The 19,653-nt window shown below is 45.7% G+C and overlaps 1 protein-coding gene across 1 annotated transcript in view; it reads right to left on the bottom strand.

The window, feature by feature from the left end:
* Nucleotides 1-19,653, bottom strand: part of LOC135568860 (serine palmitoyltransferase 2-like) — a 113,171-nt gene that overhangs the window by 45,827 nt on the left and 47,691 nt on the right. Inside the window, exons 4-6 of the mRNA XM_065015640.1 lie at nucleotides 14,355-14,448; nucleotides 2,644-2,749; nucleotides 1,342-1,561 (exon numbers count right to left, since the gene is read on the bottom strand). Coding sequence (XP_064871712.1) covers nucleotides 1,342-1,561; nucleotides 2,644-2,749; nucleotides 14,355-14,448 — 420 coding nt within the window. The remainder of the gene's footprint in view (nucleotides 1-1,341; nucleotides 1,562-2,643; nucleotides 2,750-14,354; nucleotides 14,449-19,653) is intronic.

Here is a 19,653-nt window from a genome sequence, read left to right as displayed (position 1 = left end):
TAACCACTAGGCTACCTACCGTCCCTACACTCTAACCACTAGGCTACCTGCCGTCCCTACACTCTAACCACTAGGCTACCTACTGTCCCTACACTCTAACCACTAGGCTACCTACCGTCCCTACACTCTAACCACTAGGCTACCTGCCGTCCTACACTCTAACCACTAGGCTACCTACCGTCCTACACTCTAACCACTAGGTTACCTGCCGTCCCTACACTCTAACCACTAGGTTACCTACCGTCCCTACACTCTAACCACTAGGCTACCTGCCGTCCCTACACTCTAACCACTAGGCTACCTGCCGTCCCTACACTCTAACCACTAGGCTACCTACTGTCCCTACACTCTAACCACTAGGCTACCTACCGTCCCTACACTCTAACCACTAGGCTACCTGCCGTCCCTACACTCTAACCACTAGGCTACCTACCGTCCCTACACTCTAACCACTAGGTTACCTGCCGTCCCTACACTCTAACCACTAGGCTACCTACCGTCCCTACACTCTAACCACTAGGCTACCTACCGTCCCTACACTCTAACCACCTGCCGCCCCAAAGGGTGAGGCCTGTCATGCTCATTGTTCCTAAACGTCAACAGTAGATTCATTCAGCTAGTGGTTGACAGGATCAGTTTTGTCAGCCCTGGGGGGGTAAATGAACCCTGAAACAAGCAGACATCTGGTTCTAGCTAGGGCTGGGTAACTATCTCTGCTTTAGGACCTTGAAGGGGTTTTGCTCCGACTGAATTCAACTAGGAACATGTCCGAAATCCAGCCCACATCTGGGGACTGGAGTTAGGCCTGTCTGTCTGTCTCAGCATCCTAGTTGTTTAACTACACATCTGATGAGTGGAGTTAGGCCTGTCTGTCTGTCTGTCTGTCTGTCTGTCTGTCTGTCTGTCTGTCTGTCTGTCTGTCTGTCTGTCTGTCTGTCTGTCTGTCTGTCTGTCTGTCTGTCTGTCTGTCTGTCTGTCTGTCTGTCTGTCTGTCTGTCTGTCTCAGCATCCTAGTCTTTAACTACACATCTGGGGAGTGGAGTTAGGTTGTCTGTCTCCACATCCTAGTCTTTAACTACACATCTGGGGAGTGGAGTTAGGCCTGTCTGTCTGTCTGTCTCCACATCCTAGTCATTTAACTACACATCTGGAGACTGGAGTTAGGTCTGTCTGTCTGTCTCCACATCCTAGTCTTTAACTACAAATCTGGGGAGTGGAGTTAGCTTCAAAACATTAAAAAAACTTTCCAAGACGTGTTCTCCTTGCTGAACATGACCCAGGACTAATGACAAGTTCATCTAATTGATCAGGGATGCCCAGGAATGCCCAACGCCCACCTACCCTTTTCCCAGCGATGTATCCTCCTGCAGCCCCGAAACTCTTGGTGAACGTTCCCATCATGACGTCGATGTCCGAGGGGTCCAGACCAAACAGTTCTGTCACACCCCTCCCTGTCGGCCCCACCGCCCCGATACTGTGAGCCTCGTCCAGGTACAGGTAGGCCTTGTACTTCTTCTTCAGGGCTACGATGTCTGGCAGACGCACCACCGACCCCTCCATACTAGAAAAGGGCACAGAGATATACACTGAGTTACATTACCGCCAATACCATCTTTCTCTGTCTCCCTGGTTACATTACCTCTAATACCATCTTTCTCTGTCTCCCTGGTTACATTACCTCTAATACCATCTTTCTCTGTCTCCCTGGTTACATTACCTCTAATACCATCTTTCTCTGTCTCCCTGGTTACATTACCTCTAATACCATCTTTCTCTGTCTCCCTGGTTACATTACCTCTAATACCATCTTTCTCTGTCTCTCTGGTTACATTACCTCTAATACCCATCTCTCCCTGATTACATAACCACTATTACCCAATCTCTCTATCTCTCTTCCCGACCACAAAAACCTGGAGTATCTCCGCACCGCCAAGCGCCTCAACTCCAGGCAGGCGAGATGCTGTTAACCTGGTTCAACTTTTCCCTCTCCTACCGGCCGGGGTCCAAGAACGTCAAGCTGGATGCCCTGTATCGCCACTATAACCCCACGGCTCCCACCCCGGAGCCCGAGACCATCCTTCCCACCTCGTGCCTGGCGACGGCACTCAGCTGGGGAATCGGGAAACAGGTCCGGGAGGCGCAGCGGTCCGAGCCAAACCCTGGTAACCGCTTGATCCCCGCCAGGGACATCCTGGACCCAGGCCTCATCGCCGACACCCCGGTCAACCAGGTGTGCGCCCAGGTAGGACGTCAGGTGGTGCCCCTAGAGGTACTGTCACACCCTGATCTGTCTCACCTGTCTTTGTGATTGTCTCCACCCCCCTCCAGGTGTCGCCCATCTTCCCCATTATCCCCTGTGTATTTATACCTGTGTTCTCTGTTTGTGTGTTGCCAGTTCATTAAACTATTGATTATTTTGTGGTCTGCATCTGGGAGAGAGAGACAGAGAGAGAGACAGAGAGACAGAGAGAGAGACAGAGAGACAGAGAGAGACAGAGAGAGAGACAGAGAGAGAGAGACAGAGAGAGAGACAGAGAGAGAGACAGAGAGAGAGAGAGAGACAGAGAGAGAGAGAGAGAGACAGAGATACAGAGAGAGAGAGCTGCCCACTGTCCCAGAGAATAATTAGGTGTGTGTACTAACCTGTAGATTCCTTCCACCATGATCAGAACCTTCCTCCAGGGCCGGTGGGTCCGAGGCTGCCCACTACACACCGCCTCCCTCAACAGACGCTCCAGGCTCTGCATGTCTTGGACACACACACACACACACGAATGATTCCCATTCAAAATCCTAATTTCCCTAACCCCTAACCCTAAAATTAACCCCTAAGCCTAAACCCCTAACCCTAAAACTAACCCCTAACCCTAAAACTAACCCCTAACCCTAACCCCTAACCCTAAAACGAACCCCTAAGCCTAAACCTAACCCCTAACCCTAAAACTAACCCCTAACCCTAAAACTAACACCTAAGCCTAAACCTAAGCCCTAACCCTAAAACTAACCCCTAAGCCTAAAACTAACCCCGAACCCTAAAACTAACCCCTAAGCCTAAACCTAACCCCTAACCCTACAACTAACCCCTAAGCCTAAAACTAACCCCTAAGCCACATCTTCTTATGGACAACAACAGGAAGTACCAAGACAACATCTTCTTATGGACCACAACAGGAAGTACCAAGACAACATGAGGCTAATAACAACTATAACTGCAGCAGATACTGACTCCATTCCAAATAGCACCCTATTCCCTACATAGTGTTCCCTACATAGTGTTCCCTGTATAGTGTTCCCTATATAGTGTTCCCTGTATAGTGTTCCCTACATAGTGTTCCCTACATAGTGTTCCCTGTATAGTGTTCCCTATATAGTGTTCCCTGTATAGTGTTCCCTACATAGTGTTACCTACATAGTGTTCCCTACATAGTGTTCCCTACATAGTGTTCCCTATATAGTGTTCCCTGTATAGTGTTACCTATATAGTGTTCCCTACATAGTGTTCCCTATATAGTGTTCCCTACACAGTGTTCCCTATATAGTGTTCCCTACATAGTGTTCCCTACATAGTGTTCTCTGTATAGTGTTCCCTACATAGTGTTCCCTACATAGTGTTCCCTACATAGTGTTCCCTGTATAGTGTTACCTACATAGTGTTCCCTACATAGTGTTCCCTGTATAGTGTTACCTATATAGTGTTCCCTACATAGTGTTCCCTACATAGTGTTCCCTGTATAGTGTTACCTACATAGTGTTCCTACATAGTGTTCCCTACATAGTGTTCCCTGTATAGTGTTACCTACATAGTGTTCCCTGTATAGTGTTCCCTACATAGTGTTCCCTACATAGTGTTCCCTACATAGTGTTCCCTACATAGTGTTCCCTATATAGTGTTCCCTACATAGTGTTCCCTACATAGTGTTACATTTACATTTACATTTAAGTCATTTAGCAGACGCTCTTATCCAGAGTTCCCTACATAGTGTTCCCTACATAGTGTTCCCTGTATAGTGTTCCCTGTATAGTGTTACCTATATAGTGTTCCCTGTATAGTGTTCCCTACATAGTGTTCCCTACATAGTGTTCCCTGTATAGTGTTCCCTACATAGTGTTCCCTACATAGTGGACTACATAGTGGACTACATAGTGAACTACATAGAGAAGAATAGGAACACAGTTTTTGACGGTGACTCAGGGGGAATTGGGATATGAAGAAAAAAAAAACATTTTGAATTCACACACGCGTATTAATACACACTTGTACTTGTGTGAAATAGGACAAACATGAGCACTGACCAAATTGTTCTTATTTTGCTGACTGAGTCTAGTGTGGAGGTCTCTGGGAAATTACCAGTAGTGGATATATATAGCTGTGTTGGCAAGAGAACGACTGTGGGTTTAATTATGTAGGGACCAGACTTTGTTGCACTGTAAGAAGTGTTGGATAAAAGCATGGGTTTCTAGAAGGGATTGATACTGCAGTTAGCACGGTTTTACCACTAGATGGCAGTGTTGATCAACTCTATTTGGTAAAGTGGTAAACGTCACACCGACGACATACACATCTATAGCAGGACTGTCCAATCCTATAGCAGGACTGTCCAATCCTATAGCAGGACTGTCCAATCCTATAGCAGGACTGTCCAATCCTATAGCAGGACTGTCCAATCCTATAGCAGGACTGTCCAATCCTATAGCAGGACTGTCCAATCCTATAGCAGGACTGTCCAATCCTGCTCCTGGAGGCCCACTTCTGGTTTTCATCTTCTTCTCTCGAATCAGGAACTGATTTCAGACCTGGGACACCAGGTGAGTGCAATTAACTACCAGGTAGCAACACAAACCAGAAGTGTTTCGGGCCCTTCAGGACTAGGATTGGGCAGCCCTGACCTATAAGAAACCATGACAGCAACTAAACAAACATAAACATTAATCTACAGGCACACAGCTCAGACACCAGTGGATATCCCACAAGACATGCCACAAGAGGTCTCTTCACAGTCCCCAAGTCCACAACAGACTATGGGAGGCACACAGTATTACATAGAGACATGACTACATGGAACTCTATTCCACAGTACTACATAGAGCCATGACTATATGGAACTCTATTCCACAGTACAACATAGAGCCATGACTACATGGAACTCTATTCCACAGTATTTCATAGAGCCATGTCTACATGGAACTCTATTCCACAGTACTACATAGAGCCATGACTATATGGAACTCTATTCCACAGTACAACATAGAGCCATGACTACATGGAACTCTATTCCACAGTACTACATAGAGCCATGACTACATGGAACTATTCCACAGTACTACATAGAGCCATGACTACATGGAACTCTATTCCACAGTACTACATAGAGCCATGACTACATGGAACTCTATTCCACAGTACTACATAGAGCCATGACTACATGGAACTCTATTCCACAGTACTACATAGAGCCATGACTACATGGAACTCTATTCCACAGTACTACATAGAGCCATGACTACATGGAACTCTATTCCACAGTACTACATAGAGCCATGACTACATGGAACTCTATTCCACAGTACTACATAGAGCCATGACTACATGGAACTCTATTCCACAGTACTACATAGAGCCATGACTACATGGAACTCTATTCCACAGTACTACATAGAGCCATGACTACATGGAACTCTATTCCACAGTACTACATAGAGACATGACTACATGGAACTCTATTCCACAGTACTACATAGAGCCATGACTACATGGAACTCTATTCCACAGTACTACATAGAGCCATGACTACATGGAACTCTATTCCACAGTACTACATAGAGCCATGACTACATGGAACTCTATTCCACAGTACTACATAGAGCCATGACTACATGGAACTCTATTCCACAGTAATACATAGAGCCATGACTACATGGAACTCTATTCCACAGTACTACATAGAGCCATGACTACATGGAACTCTATTCCACAGTACTACATAGAGCCATGACTACATGGAACTCTATTCCACAGTACTACATAGAGCCATGACTACATGGAACTCTATTCCACAGTACTACATAGAGCCATGACTACATGGAACTCTATTCCACAGTACTACATAGAGCCATGACTACATGGAACTCTATTCAACAGTACTACATAGAGCCATGACTACATGGAACTCTATTCCACAGTACTACATAGAGCCATGACTACATGGAACTCTATTCCACAGTACTACATAGAGCCATGACTACATGGAACTCTATTCCACAGTACTACATAGAGCCATGACTACATGGAACTCTATTCCACAGTAATACATAGAGCCATGACTACATGGAACTCTATTCCACAGTACTACATAGAGCCATGACTACATGGAACTCTATTCCACAGTACTACATAGAGCCATGACTACATGGAACTCTATTCCACAGTACTACATAGAGCCATGACTACATGGAACTCTATTCCACAGTACTACATAGAGCCATGACTACATGGAACTCTATTCCACAGTACTACATAGAGCCATGACTACATGGAACTCTATTCCACAGTACTACATAGAGCCATGACTACATGGAACTCTATTCCACAGTACTACATAGAGCCATGACTACATGGAACTCTATTCCACAGTACTACATAGAGCCATGACTACATGGAACTCTATTCCACAGTACTACATAGAGCCATGACTACATGGAACTCTATTCCACAGTACTACATAGAGCCATGACTACATGGAACTCTATTCCACAGTACTACATAGAGCCATGACTACATGGAACTCTATTCCACAGTACTACATAGAGACATGACTACATGGAACTCTATTCCACAGTACTACATAGAGCCATGACTACATGGAACTCTATTCCACAGTACTACATAGAGCCATGACTACATGGAACTCTATTCCACAGTACTACATAGAGCCATGACTACATGGAACTCTATTCCACAGTACTACATAGAGACATGACTACATGGAACTCTATTCCACAGTACTACATAGAGACATGACTACATGGAACTCTATTCCACAGTACTACATAGAGCCATGACTACATGGAACTCTATTCCACAGTACTACATAGAGACATGACTACATGGAACTCTATTCCACAGTACTACATAGAGCCATGACTACATGGAACTCTATTCCACAGTACTACATAGAGCCATGACTACATGGAACTCTATTCCACAGTACTACATAGAGCCATGACTACATGGAACTCTATTCCACAGTACTACATAGAGCCATGACTACATGGAACTCTATTCCACAGTACTACATAGAGCCATGACTACATGGAACTCTATTCCACAGTACTACATAGAGCCATGACTACATGGAACTCTATTCCACAGTACTACATAGAGACATGACTACATGGAACTCTATTCCACAGTACTACATAGAGCCATGACTACATGGAACTCTATTCCACAGTACCACTGTAAATACCAAAAGTCATCTAAATATTAAGAACAGGTACCTACACCACAGCCTGTTTCTCTGTCTATCTGCTAGAGATACACACAGATTACTACACACAGAGAGACACACAGATTACTACACACAGAGAGAGACACACAGATTACTACACACAGAGAGAGACACACAGATTACTACACACACAGAGAGACACACAGATTACTACACACAGAGAGAGAGACACACAGATTACTACACACACAGAGAGACACACAGTTTACTACACACACATAGAGACACACAGATTACTACACACAGAGAGACACACAGATTACTACACACAGAGAGAGACACACAGATTACTACACACAGAGAGACACACAGATTACTACACACAGAGAGACACACACAGATTACTACACACACAGAGAGACACACACAGATTACTACACACAGAGAGAGACACACAGTTTACTACACACACAGAGAGACACACAGTTTCCTACACACAGAGAGAGACACACAGTTTACTACACACAGAGAGAGACACACAGTTTACTACACACACAGAGAGACACACAGTTTCCTACACACAGAGAGAGACACACAGTTTACTACACACACAGAGAGAGTTACAGTTTACTACACACACAGAGAGACACACAGTTTACTACACACACACAGAGACACACAGTTTCCTAAACACACACACACACACACAGAGATAGAGACACACACAGTTTCCTACACAGTTTCCTACACACACAGAGAGACACACAGTTTCCTACACACAGAGAGACACACAGTTTCCTACACACAGAGAGACACACAGTTTCCTACACACACAGAGATAGAGAGACACACAGTTTCCTACACACAGTTTCCTACACACACAGAGATAGAGACATACAGTTTCCTACACACAGAGAGAGACACACAGTTTCCTACACACACAGAGAGACACACAGTTTCCTACACACACAGAGATAAAGAGACACACAGTTTCCTACACACAGAGAGACACAAAGTTTCATACACACAGAGAGACACACAGTTTCCTACACACACAGAGAGACACACAGTTTTCTACACACACAGAGAGACACACAGTTTCCTACACACACAGAGAGACACACAGTTTCCTACACACACAGAGAGACACACAGTTTCCTACACACACAGAGAGACACACAGATTACTACACACAGAGACAAACAAGCAGAGACAGGCCAACTTCACGAGTCGAGCCTCTCAGACTAGGTGATGGGCAGGGCTGGAAATGAACACCCGCCAGATGCGGGTAGATTTTGTCATTTGGTGGATAAGAATGTCTATTTCACCAGCCACGTTTTCACACACAGCATTTGGGAACCGTTGTTTTTATTTATCCAAAGACCACATTGTAGACGTTGGTCGTATTAACCTGAAAGGCCACTACTAAAAAGTCTGACTTTATTCTTTATTATTATTTATTATTATTTACTCGCATCGTTTTGTTCAAACACTTTGGTTGTTGTTCCAATGTTAGTTTGAGTTGCTGCTCGGGAGTCATCGCAGTTGGAGATTCTTCTTCTTCTTCTTCGTCGCAGACAAGCGAGTGTCCGAGTTACCACGGAAACGGCCTGTCCCCTTTAAAAAGGGCCTGCTGGAAATATTTGTCCCAGCTAATGATCGGCTCCCCAGAATAAAAACGTTGAGTCATTGTTCGCCTGGATTTATTTGTGAGTTTTTACATTTCTACTTTAGGAGCACATCATGTGTACACCTTGTTTTTATAGACTTAGACCTGATCTATAATTAATTCAACCCTATCACTCAGCATTTTGTGGCAGACTGGATGATTCTTGATGCTCAGTTGTAGAACTATTTAATCTGTTTTTACTATTGTATCTAAATTACTTATTTGAACATACATTGTTTAAAAGACGCAGGTCACAAAAAAATGAAATGAAATTCAGCAATATATCCCCATTACTTCGTTCTACACTAAAGGAGGGGTGGGGGTTCTGAGGAGAATTTCTGTCTGTAAAAAACACCTTTTGTGGGGAAAAATACATTCTGATTGGCTGGGCCTGGCTCCACAGTGGCCCCTGCCCAGTCATGTTAAATCCATAGATTAGGGCCTAATTAATTCATTTCAATTGACTGATTTCCTTATATGAAATGTAACTCAGTAAAACCTTTAACATTGTTGCATGTTGCGTTTATATTTCTGTGTAGTAATATATATATTGTTTTTGAAACAAAAAGCATGCTAATACATTTAAAAATATATATAATAATTATGAAGAAAAAAGATAATAATTATGAATATATATATATTGACTGGTAAAAATGTGTCTGGTATATATTTTTTATCTACCTGCCACAGTGGCCAGTGGATCAAAACCTTTACACACCAATTCAATCACAATCACAATGCCAATGGGGCGTTGTGGGGCGTTGTGTGGTGTTGTGGGGCGTTGTGGGGCGTTGTGTGGTGTTGTGGGTCGTTGTGTGGTGTTGCGTGGCGTTGTGGGGCGTTGTGTGGTGTTGTGGGGAGTTGTTGGGCGTTGTGGGGCGTTGTGTGGTGTTGTTGGGCGTTGTGGGGCGTTGTGGGTCGTTGTGTGGTGTTGCGTGGCGTTGCGTGGGTTGTTGGGCGTTGTGGGGCGTTGTGTGTGGGGCGTTGTGGGTGTTGTGGGGCGTTGTGTGGGGCGTTGTGGGCGTGGGCGTTGTTGTGGGTGTTGTGGTGTTGTGGGCGTTGTGTGGTGTGGTGTGGGGCGTTGTGGGGGCGTTGTGGGCGTTGTGTGGTGTTGTGGGGTGTTGTGTGGTGGTGTTGTGTGTTGTGTGGTGTTGTGGGGCGTTGTGTGGTGTTGTGGGGCGTTGTGTGGCGTTGTGGGGCGTTGTGTGGTGTTGTGGGGTGTTGTGTTGTGTGGTGTTGTTGTGGGGGCGTTGTCAGGGGGCGTTGTTGGGGGCGTGTGTGGTGGTGGGGCGTTGTGGGTGTGTGTGTGGTGTTGTGGGGCGTTGTGTGGTGTTGTGGGGCGTTGTGTGGTGTTGTGGGCGTTGTGGGGCGTTGTGGGGCTTTGTGTGGTGTTGTGGGGCATGTGGGGCGTTGTGGGGCATTGTGTGGCGTTGTGGGGCGTTGTGTGGTGTTGTGTGGCGTTGTGTGGTGTTGTGGGGCGTTGTGTGTGGGCGTTGTGTGGTGTTGTGGGGCGTTGTGTGGTGTTGTGGGGCGTTGTGTGTGTGGTGTTGGGGCGTTGTGTGGTGTTGTGTTGTGGGCGTTGTGGGGTGTTATGTGGTGTTGTGGGGCGTTGTGTGGTGTGGGGCGTTGTGGGGCGTTGTGTGGTGGCGTTGTGTGGTGTTGTGGGGCGTTGTGTGGTGTTGTGGGGCATTGTGGGGGCGTTGTGTGGGCGTTGTGTGGTGTTGTGGGGCGTGTGTGGTGTTGTGGGGGCGTTGTGTGGTGTTTGGGGCGTTGGGGCGTTGTGCATTGGTGTTGTGGGGCGTTGTGTGGTGTTGTGGGGCGTTGTGTGGTGTTGTGTGGTGTGTGGGGGCGTTGTGTGGTGTGTGGGGGCGTGTGTGTGGCGTTGTGGGCGTGTGTGGCGTTGTGGGGCGTGTGTGGTGGTGTTGTGGGGCGTTGTGTGGTGTTGTGTGGTGTTGTGGGCGTTGTGGTGTTGTGGGGCGTTTGTGTGGTGTTGTGGGGCGTTGTGTGGTGTTGGGGTGGGGTGTGGTGTTGGGGCGTTGTGTGGCGTTGTGGGCGTTGTGTGGTGTTGTGGGGCGTTGTGGGGGCGTTGTGTTGTGTGGTGTTGTGGGGCGTTGTGTGGTGTTGGGGTGTTGGGCGTTGTGGGTGTTGTGGCGCCAGTGTGGGTGTTGGGGCGTTGTGTGGTGTTGTGGGGCGTTGTGTGGTGTTGTGGGGTGTGTGGTGTGGGTGTTGGGGCGTTGTTGGTGTGGCGTTGTGGGGCGTTGTGGGGCGTTGTGTGGCGTTGTGTGGCGTTGGTGTTGGGCGTTGTGTGGTGTTGTGGGGCGTTGTGTGGTGTTGTGTGGTGTTGTGGGGGCGTTGTGTGGTGTTGTGGGGCGTTGTGGGGTGTGTGGGGCGTTGTGTGTGGTGTTGGGGGGGTGTTGGTGGGGGCGTTGTGGGGTCAGGCGTTGTGTTGTGGGGGCGTTGTGTGGTGTTGTGGGCGTTGGGGTGTTGTGGGGGGCGTTGTGGGGCGTTGTGGGGGTGTTGTGGGGCGTTGTGGGGTGTTGTGGGGCGTTGTGTGGTGTTGTGTGGGGTGTTGTGGGGGGCGTTGTGGGGCGTTGTGGGTGTTGTGGGGCGTTGTGTGGTGTTGTGGGCGTTGTGTGGTGTTGTGGCATTGTGTATGCCAGGGGCGTTGTGTGGTGTGTTGTGGTTGGGCGTTGTGTGGTGTTGTGGGGCGTTGTGTGGTGTTGTGGGGCGTTGTGTGGTGTTGTGGGGTGTTGTGGGGCGTTGTGTGGTGTTGTGGGGCGTTGTGGGGTGTTGTGGGGCGTTGTGTGGTGTTGTGGGGCGTTGTGTGGTGTTGTGGGGCGTTGTGTGGTGTTGTGTGGTGTTGTGGGGCGTTGTGGGGTGTTGTGGGGCGTTGTGTGGTGTTGTGGGGTGTTGTGGGGCGTTGTGGGGTGTTGTGGGGCGTTGTGGGGTGTTGTGTGGTGTTGTGTGGCGTTGTGAAGCACACATTGTAAACATTGTGGTATATATAATAATTTAAAAAAAGTTCCATTGCTGACAGACTGAACTGTAACAAATGTCCACTTCAGTAGTAGACCCATGTGTAAACCGTATTGAATCTCAGCCTTGTGTTTCACTCAGTCTAGTGTTGGATGGACATGGATGAAGGAGAGATATGGTAGTGGGGGGGTCAGCTGGTGCCTGAGGCTTCAGCTCAGTCAGAGTCCCTGCGGGGAGAGGTCTGCTGTGAGGCTGCTCTGAGGCCCCGAGGGCAGCCCCCTTAATTAACTGGTTCTGCTTGTACCAATCAGGGCACATTACAGTCTGCTTGTACCAATCAGGGCACATTACAGTCTGCTTGTACCAATCAGGGCACATTACAGTCTGCTTGTACCAATCAGTGCACATTACAGTCTGCTTGTACCAATCAGAGCACATTACAGTCTGCTTGTACCAATCAGGGCACATTACAGTCTGCTTGTACCAATCAGGGCACATTACAGTCTGCTTGTACCAATCAGGGCACATTACAGTCTGCTTGTACCAATCAGAGCACATTACAGTCTGCTTGTACCAATCAGAGCACATTACAGTCTGCTTGTACCAATCAGAGCACATTACAGTCTGCTTGTACCAATCAGGGCACATTACAGTCTGCTTGTACCAATCAGAGCACATTACAGTCTGCTTGTACCAATCAGGGCACATTACAGTCTGCTCGTACCAATCAGAGCACATTACAGTCTGCTTGTACCAATCAGATTACAGACCGGGGTTTACAGCAGGCGTCAGATAAACTCATCTGTCTTGTCTACTGGCACCCTGTTCCCTACAGAGCCCTGGTCATAACCATAGGTAATACAGAGCCCTGGTCAAAACCATAGGTAATACAGAGCCCTGGTCAAAACCATAGGTAATAAAGTACTGAGAGGGAGATTACAGGAGATGAGTCCTGAAAGGCACCCTGTTCCCTACAGAACCCTGGTCAAAACTATAGGTAATAAAGTACTGAGAGGGAGATGACGGCTGAGTCCTGAAAGGCACCCTGTTCCCTACAGAACCCTGGTCAAAACCATAGGTAATAAAGTACTGAGAGGGAGATGACGGCTGAGTCCTGAAAGACACCCTGTTCCCTACAGAGCCCTGGTCAAAACCATAGGTAATAAAGTACTGAGAGGGAGATGAGTCCTGAAAGACACCCTGTTCCCTACAGAGCCCTGGTCAAAACCATATGTAATAAAGTACTGAGAGGGAGATGAGTCCTGAAAGGCACCCTGTTCCCTACAGAGCCCTGGTCAAAACTATAGGTAATAAAGTACTGAGAGGGAGATGACGGCTGAGTCCTGAAAGGCACCCTGTTCCCTACAGAGCCCTGGTCAAAACCATAGGTAATAAAGTGCCAATCTCAACCATGTTTCTACCCAACAACATCACCCAGCCGAACAAAGAACACATTGGACACCTGGGGAGAGGATAGCACCGTTTTCCTCTAAGAGATGTGAGGTGTCTACAGTGAACCAGAATATAAACCCAACGTGCAACAATTTCAAACATTTTCCTACAGTTCATATGAGGAAAGCAGTCAATTGAAATAAATAAATTAGGCCCCAATCCATGGATTTCACATGACTGGGCAGGGGTGCAGCCATGGATGGCCTGGAAGGGCATAGGGCCAGCTAATGGGGAGCCTGGACCAGCCATGGATGGCCTGGAAGGGCATAGGGCCAGCTAATGGGGAGCCTGGACCAGCCATGGATGGCCTGGAAGGGCATAGGGCCAGCTAATGGGGAGCCTGGACCAGCCAATCAGAATGAGTCTTCCACCACAAAACAGAGAGAGATGTGTTGGGGTTTGAGCAGAGAGATGTGTTGGGGTTTGAGCAGAGAGATGGTTTGAGCAGAGAGGTGTGTTGGAGTTTGAGTAGAGAGGTGTGTTGGGGTTTGAGCAGAGAGGTGTGTTGGAGTTTGAGTAGAGAGGTGTGTTGGGGTTTGAGCAGAGAGATGTGTTGGGGTTTGAACAGAGAGATGTGTTGGGATTTGAGCAGAGAGATGTGTTGGGGTTTGAACAGAGAGATGTGTTGGGGTTTGAACAGAGAGATGTGTTGGGATTTGAGCAGAGAGATGGTTTGGGGTTTGAACAGAGAGATGTGTTGGGGTTTGAACAGAGAGATGTGTTGGGATTTGAGCAGAGAGATGGTTTGGGGTTTGAGCAGAGAGATGTGTTGTGATTGAGTACTTTAGTTTGAGAGTATGTCTACTTACTGTTGTGCTTAAACACCCAAATAGTTGCCCCTGACAACCTGGCCCCCAAGATCAGCGAGGTGTGGTTCAGCTCATCACTCAGAATCAGACAGCCCTGGAAACAAGAACAGACAACACAGGGATAGATTAGGTGTAGTCTGTTGTCCCAGGTCTGTTGGTGCTGTATAGATTAGGTGTGGTCTGTATAGATTAGGTGTAGTCTGTTGGTGCTGTATAGATTAGGTGTATTCTGTATAGATTAGGTGTAGTCTGTTGTCCCAGGTCTGTTGGTGCTGTATAGATTAGGTGTAGTCTGTTGGTGTTGTATAGATTAGGTGTAGTCTGTATAGATTAGGTGTAGTCTGTATAGATTAGGTGTAGTCTGTTGGTGTTGTATAGATTAGGTGTAGTCTGTTGGTGTTGTATAGATTAGGTGTAGTCTGTTGTCCCAGGTCTGTTGGTGCTGTATAGATTAGGTGTAGTCTGTGTTGGTGCTGTATAGATTAGGTGTAGTCTGTGTTGGTGCTGTATAGATTAGGTGTAGTCTGTATAGATTAGGTGTAGTCTGTATAGATAGCACCGTTTTCCCCAGTAAGAGCAACAATTTCAAACATTTTTCCTAGGTGTAGTCTGTATAGATTAGGTGTAGTGTGTATAGATTAGGTGTAGTCTGTATAGATTAGGTGTAGTCTGTTGGTGTTGTATAGATTAGGTGTAGTCTGTATAGATTAGGTGTAGTCTGTATAGATTAGGTGTAGTCTGTTGGTGTTGTATAGATTAGGTGTAGTCTGTTGGTGCTGTATAGATTAGGTGTAGTCTGTGTTGGTGTTGTATAGATTAGGTGTAGTCTGTTGTCCCAGGTCTGTTGGTGCTGTATAGATTAGGTGTAGTCTGTTGGTGTTGTATAGATTAGGTGTAGTCTGTATAGATTAGGTGTAGTCTGTGTTGGTGTTGTATAGATTAGGTGTAGTCTGTTGTCCCAGGTCTGTTGGTGCTGTATAGATTAGGTGTAGTCTGTGTTGGTGCTGTATAGATTAGGTGTAGTCTGTTGGTGCTGTATAGATTAGGTGTAGTCTGTATAGATTAGGTGTAGTCTGTATAGATTAGGTGTAGTCTGTATAGATTAGGTGTGGTCTGTATAGATTAGGTGTAGTCTGTATAGATTAGGTGTAGTCTGTTGTCCCAGGTCTATTGGTGCTGTATAGATTAGGTGTAGTCTGTATAGATTAGGTGTGGTCTGTATAGATTAGGTGTAGTCTGTTGTCCCAGGTCTATTGGTGCTGTATAGATTAGGTGTAGTCTGTATAGATTAGGTGTGGTCTGTATAGATTAGGTGTAGTCTGTATAGATTAGGTGTAGTCTGTATAGATTAGGTGTAGTCTGTTGTCCCAGGTCTATTGGTGCTGTATAGATTAGGTGTAGTCTGTTGTCCCAGGTCTATTGGTGCTAGTCTGTATAGATTAGGTGTAGTCTAGATTGGTGTAGTCTGTATAGATTAGTCTGTTGGTCTGTATAGATTAGGTGTAGTCTGTATAGATTAGGTGTAGTCTGTATAGATTAGGTGTAGTCTGTATAGATTAGGTGTAGTCTGTATAGATTAGGTGTAGTCTGTTGTCCCAGGTCTATTGGTGCTGTATAGATTAGGTGTAGTCTGTTGTCCCAGGTCTATTGGTGCTGTATAGATTAGGTGTAGTCTGTATAGATTAGGTGTAGTCTGTATAGATTAGGTGTGGTCTGTATAGATTAGGTGTAGTCTGTATAGATTAGGTGTAGTCTGTTGTCCCAGGTCTATTGGTGCTGTATAGATTAGGTGTAGTCTGTATAGATTAGGTGTGGTCTGTATAGATTAGGTGTAGTCTGTATAGATTAGGTGTAGTCTGTATAGATTAGGTGTAGTCTGTATAGATTAGGTGTAGTCTGTATAGATTAGGTGTAGTCTGTATAGATTAGGTGTAGTCTGTATAGATTAGGTGTAGTCTGTTGTCCCAGGTCTATTGGTGCTGTATAGATTAGGTGTAGTCTGTATAGATTAGGTGTAGTCTGTATAGATTAGGTGTAGTCTGTATAGATTAGGTGTAGTCTGTATAGATTAGGTGTAGTCTGTATAGATTAGGTGTAGTCTCAAAAGTTTTTTTGTCACGTGCGCCTAATACAACAGGTGTAGTAGATCTGCTTACTTACAGGCTCTAACCAATGGTGTCAAAAAAAAGTTGTGTGTGTGTGTGTGTGTGTTTGCGTGTTAGTAGCAAGGCTTTATTCAGACACCTGTTAGTAGCAAGGCTCCATACAGACACCTGTTAGTAGCAAGGCTCTATACAGACACCTGTTAGTAGCAAGGCTATATACAGACACCTGTTAGTAGCAAGGCTCTATAAAGACACCTGTTAGTAGCAAGGCTTTATACAGACACCTGTTAGTAGCAAGGCTATATACAGACACCTGTTAGTAACAAGGCTACATACAGACACCTGTTAGTAGCAAGGCTCTATACAGACACCTGTTAGTAGCAAGGCTCTATACAGACACCTGTTAGTAGCAAGGCTTTATACAGACACCTGTTAGTAGCAAGGCTCTATACAGACACCTGTTAGTAGCAAGGCTTTATACAGACACCTGTTCGTAGCAAGGCTCTATACAGACACCTGTTAGTAGCAAGGCTCTATACAGACACCTGTTAGTAGCAAGGCTCTATACAGACACCTGTTAGTAGCAAGGCTTTATACAGACACCTGTTAGTAGCAAGGCTCTATACAGACACCTGTTAGTAGCAAGGCTCTATACAGACACCTGTTAGTAGCAAGGCTCTATACAGACACCTGTTCGTAGCAAGGCTCTATACAGACACCTGTTAGTCAGGCTGAATGAGGTAGTATGTACATGTAGGTATCGTTAAAGTGACTATGCATATATGATAAACAGAGAGTAGCAGCAGCGTAAAAGAGGGGCTGTCGTGGAAATTTCCTGTATTACCAAATCATGAGAGCAAACCACAACACAAGTCAGAGTTATCACAAAGTCCATCTGTAATTATATGAGCTCCATCACAACCCTGTGACTCTCAGATCAATTCAGTGTCTATAAATGAATTCTCTGAGAGTCCATTACACATTGCAACTGAGATCCTTTAATAGCAAAAGACACACATAGCCAGACAGCATTGGCCATAATTTATCGTTCAGCTTTGTCTCCTAAACTATGTTATTTTCTCGAACTCAGAACCATTAAACAAATCCTCATATCAACAGCCATATATCACATGCCCCCTCCTTGACAAGATCACAGAGACACATTGACTGGCACACTGACATTGTGGAGCCAAGAGATACACGCTTGACCTCTCCCCTCTCTGCGGCCCAAGCAACTTAGTCTTGACATAGAACAGATAACTGCAACCTCACCACAGTATTATACAAACATACCATTCTGATGAGAAGTAACTTACAAACATATGATGAATATAAAACATCTTACCTATGTTACCAACTAATTCTGATTATTCCCCAACAGGGCACACAATGCAGATAGTCCGGGTAGAAGAGAGAACAGTCTATGACTGGGGGTGGCTGGGGTCTTTTGTCCCAGGTCTGTTGGTGCTGAACAGCCAACTCCTATGCATAAACAACGATGGTAGGAATTGGCTTTACAGCACAAGAAGATCTGAGATAACAGGGTACGTTACTAGGTCTGCAAACTCAATTACAACCAGCCTCAACAACACAACCCCTGTTTATAAAGTCCCTCTTGAAGACAGAGAGCTGACATGAGTGAAAGTAATCATTAGTTTACATATTAGGCTTCTTAAAACCTCTTAAACGGAAAGACGCCCTATTTGGAGACCCTATGTGATTTTGTTTTTATTCAGTTCAGTCTGGTGTGAGAACGATAGCCTTTATCTGCAAAAGCAAAGTGTCTGCAGAAAGTCGAGTATCTTGGGTATTGATCGGTGCCCTCAAATCTTTGGTGTGACTTATTATCATATATGGGCATACAAACGTATAAGGGGTGGAGGGGGTGTGTAAATCATAAAATTATAAAATGTGTTGTTTGAACCCTGGATGCTAATTGGTTGATAGCAGGGCGTTATTTGCCACAATTCCGGGATAATGCCTATTAACAGTTCCATTTGATTTATCAACGCGCATTCACTGTCCCATAGCCCAGCCAGGCAATTTACAAACTGAATCTCCCCTTAGCATTTAGACAATATTTCCCCATGCTACTTACCCTAGCATTGGTTTGCAACAGTTGGGGTTTGTCTAAACGTTGCGGTCTGCCTCTCCGACCTGCGCGATATGATTATTTGTTTGTAATCTCTCCACCGTACCATGCATATGAACGTAACGAGTCACAGCTTCTCTGGGCAAGGCACATTTAATTGATCAGGATGATTATAATAGGATATATCCAAGGAAATGGCAATAGACAATAAGAGGGGGAAAAAAAACTTGTGAAAATACACAGTCATGCAGGGCATTTCATCTGCTTCATGTGATTGTGTGTTAGCTTTCGCTAGCAAAGGGAGAAGTAGCCTAGCTAGCCTCGATAGCTATCCTATGGACTCGCTAATCATCTGGTTGTTGCCTATTTATAAAAATCATTATTTCTTATTTCTTGTCTCTCGTCAGCATTTTACCTCTGCTAGCTAGCTACACGTCAATTATTTATTTAGCATAGTATCTACCGACCAGCCTGTTCGGCTAGCAACTTCAGAAATAACATCTGACTTTTGCCCAAACTATATCATCTGGTGGAAGGATGAAATAAAAACAAATTTACTCAGTAAAATAACATTAATGAAAACCTGTTGTTAATCTTTAAAAAAAATATATATGTTGGCAGCCATTTTACAAAAAAAAAGTAAGGCCATGGAATCCGGATTTATCGTGACAGACACCCTCCTTAGTTTCGCCTCGGGCCTAAGAACAGCCCTTAAATCGGGAGTTATTCATACGATAGTTCCCGGGTTCTCATGCCTTATTGATTAAACATTCGTCTGTCTTCTCAACTTGGGCTTTTGATGAATGTGTCTCAGTGGCAGCCAGGGATACATAGGGAGGGAGGCTTCCCTGGTACAACAGCCAGGGATACATAGGGAGGGAGGCTTCCATGGTACAACAGCCAGGGATACATAGGGAAGGAGGCTTCCATGGTACAACAGCCAGGGATACATAGGGAGAGAGGCTTCCATGGTACAACAGCCAGGGATACATAGGGAGGAGGCTTCCTGGTACAACAGCCAGGGATACATAGGGAGGGAGGCTTCCTGGTACAACAGCCAGGGATACATAGGGAGGAGGCTTCCATGGTACAACAGCCAGGG

This window comes from Oncorhynchus nerka, unplaced genomic scaffold (assembly GCF_034236695.1).
Source record: "Oncorhynchus nerka isolate Pitt River unplaced genomic scaffold, Oner_Uvic_2.0 unplaced_scaffold_1375, whole genome shotgun sequence".
NCBI classification, from domain to species: domain Eukaryota; kingdom Metazoa; phylum Chordata; class Actinopteri; order Salmoniformes; family Salmonidae; genus Oncorhynchus; species Oncorhynchus nerka.
The sequence above is the reverse complement of the archived record's forward strand: the minus strand, read 5'-3'. Positions and strand labels throughout refer to the sequence as shown.